This window comes from Puma concolor, chromosome C1 (assembly GCF_028749965.1).
Source record: "Puma concolor isolate L17-30 chromosome C1, mPumCon1.1.hap2, whole genome shotgun sequence".
Lineage (NCBI taxonomy): Eukaryota > Metazoa > Chordata > Mammalia > Carnivora > Felidae > Puma > Puma concolor.
Genome location: NC_141674.1, coordinates 189452110 through 189462745, shown reverse-complemented (window position 1 = coordinate 189462745; position 10636 = coordinate 189452110). Strand labels below are relative to the sequence as shown.

The 10636-nt window shown below is 43.1% G+C and overlaps 1 protein-coding gene across 6 annotated transcripts in view; it reads right to left on the bottom strand.

Moving 5' to 3' along the window:
- KIAA2012 (KIAA2012 ortholog) overlaps positions 1–10636 on the bottom strand; it is a 108053-nt gene that overhangs the window by 78023 nt on the left and 19394 nt on the right. For 5 of the 6 annotated variants that reach the window (XM_086719293.1, XM_086719296.1, XM_086719295.1 and 2 more), the window contains exons 4-9: positions 10176–10331; positions 6184–6323; positions 4927–5110; positions 4164–4306; positions 1219–1387; positions 292–441 (exon numbers count right to left, since the gene is read on the bottom strand). In XM_086719293.1, the coding sequence (XP_086575419.1) occupies positions 292–441; positions 1219–1387; positions 4164–4306; positions 4927–5110; positions 6184–6323; positions 10176–10331 (942 nt within the window). The remainder of the gene's footprint in view (positions 1–291; positions 442–1218; positions 1388–4163; positions 4307–4926; positions 5111–6183; positions 6324–10175; positions 10332–10636) is intronic. The other variant, XM_086719298.1, reaches the window with a different exon arrangement.

Sequence of the window (10636 nt, the reverse complement as noted above, 5' to 3'; positions counted from 1 at the left end):
AGCATGCAGCAAAGTTTTAGTAAGTCTGGTGCTGTTTTACATCTGCAACCAAAAACTGTTAGTAGGGGGATGATTCAGTGAGTAAGTTGCATGAACTAGACACTAAGTTGGTCTTATAATAGCACTTTGGTGAAGACAGCCACTGCCTGAACTAAGCCATTTTCGAGTGGCAGGGGAGCAACTAGCTTCCCTTCCAGCCTCCTTCTTCATGGCTGAGGTTCCTTGTGTGTCTTGCCTTGCTTCCTTTCGGGGTGAGAGTCCTGTGGGATACTGGAGGGAATGAATAGCTACCTTGAGGTGAGAGCATGTCCCTGCCTGTGTCCACTGGGAGATGCACTGTTAACTCCCTTGGCTTTTCTAGGGATGCATGCTTCATGGGAGGTTTCCGTAAAGCCCTGACCTTTTCTTCTGTTTCTGGTCCTGACTCAGGGTGTGGAGCACCTAGGAGACAAGGAGAAAGCCAAGTTTTGTAGATGTCTGTGGTTTTTGCCAACTGTCTCTTCTTTTTGGGGACCCATCTCTCCCCTGCTCACACTATGTGGTTTGGGTGGAGCTGTGTCCATTCCCTGACTCTGGGGATGGGCGTGTGACTGGCTAATGAGCACATTTCATTGTCTTAGCTGCAATGATTGGGTCCAGGTTGGGCATGCAACTCAAGCCTGGCCAATTAGAGGCAATTCTGGTACTTTTGCAAGAGCTTTTAAGGGGCATATCCTTTCTAGTGGGGTTAACAGATAAGAGATTAGCATGAAAATGCAGGAGGCCAGGCCATTTGGGTGGTTTAGTTGGTTAAGCATCCAACTCTTGATTTTGGCTCAGGTCACAATATCGCGGTTTGTGGTTTTGAGCCCCATGTCTGGCTCCGTGCTGACAGTGTGCAGTGTCTGCTTGGGATTCTGTCTCTCCCTCTCTCTGACCCTTCCCCCTTGTGTGCACTCTCTCACTCTCTTTCTCTCTCTCAAAAAAATGAACTTAAAAAAAAGAAAAAAAACCAACCCATGCAGGAGGCCATCTTTACTACCATATGGGGACATGTGAATATGACCAGAAGGCATCGACTTCTAGATTTTACCCTTTTTCTTCCTTTAAAAAATGTTCTCTGGAGATGATGACTCTGAGGAGGGTAAACCATGATTTAGGAGACATTTACATTAGGGAGACCCACATCCAAGTGCCTGCCTGAGTTCCCTCAGGAACACCTAAACACAGGTGATCTACCTCTTCTGTGTGACTTTTCTTTTGAGGGATGTTGGGTGTGGAAATGAATCTCCACTGGGAAGATAAAGAGTTCTGCTGGAGGTTCATTGGCCTTAAATGGACTCCTCAGGGGGTTCAGGACTCTGGGTGGTTCTTCTGAGATGGGAGGTAGTTTCAAAGCCTTGGGCACCTGGAGAAAATTTGAAAACAAAACAAAACCCAACATGGCAGGTATTTAAAAACTGCTGCTTGCAGAGGACAAACACCACTGTATCTTCTTGTATCTCTAGCAACAGGTGCTGCTGGGTGTGACGTAGCTTCAGTACCCATGGCTGAGAAGTAAAGCCGACCAACCGACTAACCGGGGAGCTGGCTGTATGATCAGAGTGGTGCCGCTTTGCTTCTTGGGAACTGGGAAATGCCCCTCCCTTAATCCATCCTTTGATTCCTCTGAGATGTATAAACATGATAAATTCGACAGCCTTCAAGACAAAATATAGTCTTTCTTTGTCTTGCAGCTGAGGAAACTAAGCCAGGTTGGAATGATATAGCTGAGATTTCTGTGTATGCAAAGTGAGGAATCCCTGTGTGTGTTGCTAAGGGAAAAAAGCAAGGTACAGAACATTGACTGTGCAACATTTTAGGTTACAAAGAGCAGAAAGTAGGAATATGCATTTGTGTTTGCTTACTTTATGTAAACTCTTTAAGCCTCAATTTCTTTTTCTGTAAAATGGGAGTAATCATACTTGCTACCTCATAAGGTTGCTGTGAGTACAGAATGAGCTAATTACACGTATTTACAATAATGTTTGGGATTAGAATTTTTCATGGGATATTTCTTTGAGAGAGGCTCTTCTCTCATTAGGTATAATCTTGCCACTTGAAGAATATCTAGGTATCTTCACATTTCTGCAATAGAAACATAGCTGAAAATGAATCACCATGTGACAGAATCAGTGGCAACTTTAGCCCAATTTTTTGTGTCCAAAAAACCCCAAAATGTGTGTGTGTGTGTGTGTGTGTGTGTGTGTGTGTGTGTGTGTTCAGAGAGAAAGAGAGACAGGGAGAGAGAGAGAATGAGACATTGAGGGTAGTAGTACTTAGGGTCTCCTCTTTCCAGTTACTCAAAAGTTACTGAGGGGAGCCTGGGTAGTTCAGTCAGTTGAGTGTCTGACTTCAGCTCAGGTCATGATCTCACAGTTCATGAGTTCGAGCCCTGTGGTGGGCTCTGTGCTGACAGCTTGGAGCCTGGAGCCTCCTTTGAATTCTGTGTCTCCATCTCTCTGCCCCTCCTCCATTCACACTCTGTCTGTCTGTCTGTCTCTCTCTCTCTCTCTTTCAAAAATAAATAAACATTTAACAATTTTTTTTAAGAAGTTGCTGAAAATTCTTCCTTTTAGTTTGCAGCTTTTAACATATGAACTTGGCCCTGTGAAATGTATACGTGTTCTGGGTTTCAAGGAGTTCAATTTCACAGGAGGAAAAATAAAACTGTTTTTCATTTTGTGTGTGTGTTCAAAGAGAAAACAATGATCAGAAACACACGCAAACACCCTACATGTTTAGAGTTGGATGAGGAAGGAAATTCAACCAAGTATATGCAGGATGATATTTATAATTTTGAGACATTAAGAAAATGATTAACCAAGTGTATGCACATAGGATCTTTATGTTCCTAGAGACCTTAACTGTCTAGGTGCCAGCTGCCCACCAACTGCCCTTTTCTGAATACTGACCTTGTGCATTTTGTTTGACAAGGTTTGCATTGAGAAATCTATGTGGAAATCCAAATGATTTGTGTGAGGTATGCTGACAAGCCAAGCCTTAATTTCTTTATTCCAATTAAAACTTTATATAGAGTTTTAATATAGTGGAAAATACTGCCTTCCTCTGCTAAACCATATACAAGGGTTGAAGGAAAGGACTCCTGTCTTCTGAGCCTGCCTTGGTTCTGGGCTGACCTGGGGTATGAAATCAAGGGCTTTCCTTAGGCATGCAGTGACTCTGGCAGATCAGGCCTACTGTTTACCCTGGTCAAAAGGAACTGGGGAAGACAGAGGCCTTTCTGGTATGGATGGGAAGGTTTAGATCAGGTTAGATACAGGAAATCTGAGAAAATCCTGAACAGACTGAAAATAAGCTCCCTCATCGACACCAGGACCACCTGGAATGCCCATGGCTCCTCCAGTGTCACTTCAGAGGACGAGTCCCCACAATGAACTAACATTGCTATAGTTCCCAATCCAAGACAAGATACTTTCACAAAAATGCATCAACTCATTTCATCCTTCCATCAGCCCTGTGAGGTGGGCATTATTATCTGTGTGCACAGATGAGGTCACTGCAGCTCAGAGGGCTTGAGTTCATGCAACTGCTACAGGCAGAGCATTCCAGAGTCCCCACTTGTTCTTGCTCAGCACAGGTACCTCCAAACCATGGAAGACCCACGTAGAATTGCAAGGCAGGATGATGCCAGAGACAGCTAGGAACATTCTCGGGGGAAATGGTGTACTTGACTTTTGAAAAGGTTGATAAACTTGCCAAATTTACTGTACATTTTCAAAGGTGACAGATCCTCAAGCAAATCCATTGCTAAATTCAAGATCTCTAGCATTTTGAGTTTGAAGTGGGTCAACTGCTTATAAGCTCAAATTCCGTCCTTACAAATTTACAGATAACCCCCAACCCCTTAATAGCACAAAGGACTCTGTTGCCACCAGAGTGCGGTAATATCATATGCTTTAAGGTAGAACTGGGGCAGCTGAAACTCCTTGTAGTGCACCATTTTCAACATTTAGTAAATTACTACAGCTTTATTCTAGCTGCACATGATGAGCTCAATAGCAAGTAGGGCCAGTTCTCTGAGACATCCCTTTTAGTTGTCTCATTGCTAGATTGAGATTAATCTTTTAAGAGCAAGCATGCATGCACATGTGCACATGCACACACACACACATACACACAACCTTTTTCTTCTTCACTTCCCCAGCTGTGTTTTTCTCTGAGCCAGTGGCAGGTGCTATAGGAGGGAAAAGGCATCTTTCAGCAGGAGGCTCCTGTAACAAGTGACTGCTTCTGCCCTTGTGGAGTTTTATATTCTCTTGTCTGTCTGTAGAAATAGGATGGGAATGAGAACTTATTAGTTGCAAGTATGTGGACAGACAGTTGACTTTCAACTTCTATCACTTTGGGGTTAATAGGAATAGAGGCAAGGACAGGCACTGAGACAGCCATGGCTTTGGCTGAGGTAGGTTCAGGGAGTCCTAATCTCATTACCTGGGTTGGGTTCTTGCTGGCAAGTCAGGTGATGCAGAGAATGATAATAATAGTAGCAGTTAACACATACTAAGTACTAAATATAGGAAAAGAATTATACAAAGTATTTTATGTGCAATAACTCACTTAATCCCCACAATAGTCTTTTGAAGGGATTATTCTTATCCCCAATCTACAGGTGAGGAAACTGAGCCTCAGCAAGATCAAATAACTTGCCTAAGATCACAACTGGAAAGTGGGGTTAAACCCAGGCGGTCTAATTGCAGTATGCGTGTGCTTGAGTACTAGGCAAAAAAGGGGGTTGTCAGTCTTGTTGCCACCTTCGACTGGACTTTGTTACTTTCTAAGATAAAAGACATGAGGAAGTGATGCTCGGCATGCCTCAGTGTTCTTAAATGAACTCTGCATGATTAGGGTTACCCATATTAACAAGCAAGACGTTTGGCTTCTTACCGCTGAGATCTGCCTTTCTATTGGGGAAGATCCCTCCATAGAATGTAATGTGGGATTTGTCACTCAGGAGCCAAGAATGATCGATGCAGGCATGCCCAAAGGCCCTTCTGGAGGTTTGCTGTATTTTTTCATTGTGACTCTCCTTTGAAGTGTGTATACGAGGGTGATTCTCTATTGATGTGTCCTGGGGAATGACAGATACACATTCCTGTAAACAGGCTTTGTAAAGGAATGGAGCAGGTTCCTTTAACAGTCAGACCTTGTGCTAGACTGTAGTTCCAAGGAAGAAATCTCCTTTGCAGCCTAGGAAGAAAAACATGGTTGTAATAGCAAGATCTCTAATGTTGTTTGTTATAATAAAACATTTTACTATTCCTAGAGGAGGAATGACCTTTAACCATGCCTGACATATAGTACTTTCTTTTTCTTTCATATAGTGCTTTCCTGAAAAAAAATTTAAAAAACGAAGCTCTATGATCCTTATCTCTATGCATTGTAAAAGGTCTCTCCCTTTGCCCTTCTGCCATGTGGCACCTCTCTTCTCCCCCTTTCCAGTTCACAGTGACCTTCTTGTAAGTCAACTGAGCTTGAAGATAGGAGCATATGTTGTCTATATTGCTCTGAACCACTGTCATCTTACACGCGCGTGCACACACACAAACACACACACACACCTTAGAGTTTAGAAAGCATTTTTACATTTTAACGAATTTAATCCTCATGGTAGCTAGTGAGTATGTATGATAACAGCTCCATTTTACAAAATAAGTAATTCAGGCTCAGTCAGTTACGTTTCTTTATCAGGCTCACCACAACTAGTCATATCTGGGATTCAAACCAAGGCTTTTCCAACTGTAAGGCCAAGAGCTCTTTTCTAGAAGACTCCAGTTGCCTAGATGGGGCAAAGAGTGTAGGGAGACTCTGTGGTTAAAGAAATTTGGAAAACCATGTGTTAAAGTTAAACCAGCTACTTCACCTATAGAACTTCCCCAAATGGTTTATATTCAAATGTGTCCTGTGACTTTCTGGGAGGAGCATATGGTATGCAGCGTTTCCCAAATGTATATGGCCACAAAATTCTTTTTTTCATTGAGCAGCTGGCAGTGTTCCACATGTGACCCTTTGGAAAACAGTGGTCAATAGGCTCGAAGTACTCTTCCCTTCTCTGGATGAACCCCAAGAAATGGTGAAGGGAGGGAGTATCCCCTCTGGAGTCAAGAAGAACAATGACACAGGGGAGCCTATCAGAAATGGTACCTCTGCCTGGGTTTCATCTTCCTGGCATGGCTGCTTCCTGCGTGGCAGCAAGTGAATCCCCTGGCTGTGATTCTTGGCTACACAGCCCTCGTCCATGCGTCCACCAGTCCCAGCTTCCCCTTCATCCAGGCCCTGCTGACCTGCAAAGGTGAACAGTGCATCAGCCTTGTAAAGCCAGAGATGGGCATGGTACTGTTAGCTGCTTCCAAACTGCCTCCCTTCTTGCTCCTCTGAGCAAAAGTGTTGATCAAGGCCTTTGTTCCCCTTCCTTTCTTGTTTCTGCATTTCTGCTTGTGCTTATATGGAGGTTGGCTTATAGCCAGGTCTATAGAACAGAACTTCACTGGGATCCAGGAGGCTCAGGATTGAGTCTTCATTTCTTGGACTCAGTTTCCTCCTCTGTAAAATGGGGATACTGATTTCTTTTGCCTTTGCTTCCTTACAAAGTTGTCTGGCACTCAAAGAATGAACACGCTGGCCCTTTGCAAACTGTGAGGGACTGGAGGGTAACAGTGGTGTGATTATGGTGGGCTGACCAGCAGTCCTGCTCTGTTGTCATTGAGATGTTCAGTCTGAAGCACTTGATTTCCTGGGCTGTCTGCTGGTTGTTTACTTGTGGAAAAGCCTTTGCTGAATGCACTGTGATGGACGGCTGCTCAGCTCTCTGAACTTACCCTGTCTGTGCAACCCTCAGGAAGGATCTGAGTCAACAGATGACTCCAGCATAGTTAACAAATCTTTCATCGATGGGGTAAAGGGTCCTGCAGCTATTTTCATCACTTACTCAAGGTAGATTTATTGCTGAAACGATCTGGCAAACCTTCCTTGTTGGGGCCGTTTTAGCAACACCTCTACTCTTGGCATGCCTCTGCATAGAACAATGTGGGGCTGACTTTCAACCAGGGGCTCTGGAAGCCTTTCAGGGGCCCTGTATATGTTGGAACTCCAGACTTCTGGAGGCTCCCAGCCAGCCTTACCTTCCCTCTTTACCCCCAACCCTTGTCATTCCCTTACATCATTCCCATCCTTAGTGTCAGTGGGTCAAAGGCCAAATGCCCACTCAATAGGCTACTCCCTCCCTCCAACTCTCCTTCCTCTGACCATTGGCTCCTGAGAGCTTCTCTGGGGTCTGAGCCAAAGCTGAGAATGTTGGTGGAACAGAGGCAGACTCAGGCTCATGTTTAGAGGGGTCTGCTCAGGTTTTAGTGGCCCAAGGAAGCCTCATGAGCCCTGGGACCTCTCAATCTGAGGAGGCCCAGGGCCACATTAGGTCTGCCCCCAAGAGGACCTCAAGTCCATACAGAGTGTGGCACTAAAGACCTTTTTGTGTGTTCTAGAATGATCCTTTGGAGCCAAGCCAGACTTCAGGTCCATTCTTCCTCGTCAGATTCACCTGGAACCAAATATATTTCTGAGAGTAGGGGAAGTGAAACTCTGGCCAAGTGGCCACCCGCTTATATGGTAAACTATCTAAACTGGGGCAGAGGGCACTGTAGGTAGGGGGATATGGAGAAGCATTCTTCCCTTTGGCTGTATTCTAGGTGATGTTGAATATATGACTCAATCTATGCAAGGGAAACCAAGATTTTTCTCAATAAACATCATATCTGGCTCATTTGCTTATGCTTAATAGAAACAGGTGTGCAAGGAAGGTATTGGAATTTCAGTTGTTGAAATAAGACCACAAAACTTGGTCTCTCTGTCTCAAAATATGAATCCAGATTATCCAAATAATGTGAATTTGGTTAACAATTTAGAGGTCTTAGAGAGCCTTATTATTATTATTATTATTATTATTTTACCTCGTTTGTGATTTTTAACAACAATACAGAGAGGGTGGAATACCATTACTCCATTTTACAGATGAGCAAACTAAGGATGCAGGGAGCATAAGTGATGTGACTAATATCACATTGTTGGAGGAATCTTAGATTTGCAGCTGGGATTTTCCTACTTTTCCAAATAAAGTGGAAAAGAGAGGGAAGCCAAGGGGAGATGAAGTTAAAACCAATAAAACAATCAGTCAGCATTCAAGTTACAGCCTCTGAGCTGTTTTTACTTCTTTACAAATTGATTTTTGATCCTTGCGATTTTGAGGATTTGAGCATTGCAATTAGTTAGTAATTATGCTTGAAAACACAAGGCAGGGAGGTCTAGAACTAACATTTATTGAGCACTTACTATGTGCCAGATACTACTTTATGCCATTTAACTCCAACATCCATCCCTATGAGGTGAAGGTGGGTGTGGTCATCTCCATTTTATAAGTGAGGAAACTGAAGCCCAGAGAGGTCACATGGCTTGAGATCTGGTGCTAATGGTCACATGTTTAATTATAATTCTATATGTCCTCTGTTTTCTTCCTGCTTATTACAACTCCTTGGCATATGGGATTAATTAAGGAAATCGCTTGATCCCTTAGGTGTGTAGTGTTGATCCACTCCCAGAATAAAAGTATTGCAGTCCCCTGTCCAGTATTTATAGACCCTAGGGGGGCGCCTGGGTGGCTCGGTCAGTTAAGCGTCAGACGTCGGCTCAGGTCACGATCTCACGGTCTGTGGGTTCGAGCCCCGCATCGGGCTCTGTGCTGACAGCTCAGAGCCTGGAGCCTGTTTCAGATTCTGTGTCTCCCTCTCTCTCTACCCCTCCCCTGTTCATGCTCTGTCTCTCTCTGTCTCAAAAATAAATAAACGTTAAAAAAATTTTTTTATAGACCCTAGGGCATCAAAGTCTAAGGATATTAACTGGAGACAGTAGGATTTTGCAGAGTGCATAAGGCAATGTCAAAATTGGGTGCTACCTGGGGAAGGACCCATTCCCAGGACATGGGTGGCCCAGAAACTTGATCTCTTCAGTGTCCCAGAATCAATTGGTCTGGATGTTGACCCACATTAACAAAGTGTAGAGTGACTCTATAAACCAGTGTATTAATTTACAAAGAGAAATATAATTGCCTGACCAGCATATTTCCTATAGATGAGCTACATGTGGACAAGGTTATGACCAAAATTCCATGGTTTCAGAGTCAAGTCTTAAGGGTGGTGTATGGCAGGAATGTTTAATGGCACCAGGCTCTGAGAACCTGCCACATTCTTCTCCATTCATTTGATAGACCAGTTATTCTACTTATCCTGGCCAGATCTTTTTCCAAGGACAGGGCTCAGGTAGGCACTACCATAATTTCTGGAAAAGTACTTCTTCATTTCAGAAAAATTAGCTTCATATGATGTTAGTCTCTTGTTCTTACCTTCTCTTTTCTCAAAAACCCTGGCACTAGACAATGCCTTATTCTTTGTCCATTAGTGCTACCCAGTCATCTTTTCCTATTTCTCCTTAGTAAAGGCAATTTCTGGCTCTTTTAATGCTGCAAGTTCCCAAGAATATTACTGATAAGTAAAATGTTCATAGTACTGAACCACTTACAGACAATTCACAATAATTTTCTGTACACTAATGAGGCAAGACTCATCATGTTCATTACAGAGATGAGTAAACAGAAGTTCAAAGAGGTTAAGTGACTTACTCAAGATCTTACATTTAGTAAGAGAAAGGACAGGCATTGCTCCAAAGCCTGAATTTTTTCTTATAACATTGCCACAAAACCATAGAATTAAAGAATATTAGAGTAGAATAGGCTTAAGAAATCATCTAAAATCTAGAGTCTAGACTTGCACTGTTTAATACAGTAGTCAATAGCCACATGTGGCTGTTTAGATGTAAGTTAGTTGTAAGGAGGTAAAATTTTAAACCTCAGTTTTACAGTCACACTACCTACATTTCAAGTGTTCAATAGCTGCATGTGGCTAATGGCTACTAATTGGATAGCACGTATTATAGAACAATTTATCATTACAGGAAGTATGTTTGGACAATGCTGGTCTAGACTCTAAAGACAATGAAACCCAGGATCCCTAGAACTTATTTTGGTGAACTCCATTTTAAAGTGTTAAAAATTCAAATATTTGAGATCTGGTCATAAAATCAACATGTACCTTGTTCAAAAGATCTTCCTTGTTGAATCCAAAATGAAGGGAAGACAGGCAAGAGATGGTATTTCGGGGGTACACCTGAAAGATCCTGTTGTGGCCTGAGATTCTTTGGTACATTAAGTTGACTGTCCTGGAGCAGCACAGAATCCTTGATGTATCCTAAAGAGTATTGGTAGAGTTATTGGCCAGGAGTTATTGGTAGAAAGAGTGGTCACCGGTCCAGAGGTCTTGGAGATAACTATAAGGTTCCCCACTTGCACTAGTCTTGGCCTTGGACATTGCCCATTAGAGAAGACAGTTAGTAGATGGGAGGGATTAAAAATCAGATAGAACCCATAGAGGGTTCTCTGTTCAGTGTCTTTCATGCTTCTGGTCCTGTGCCACATATGTGTTTCTTCCACTTCACCATTCCCAAGAACTGGGTCTCCCTGGTGGAAGAAACATGACTGCTTCTTTGGGTTTGG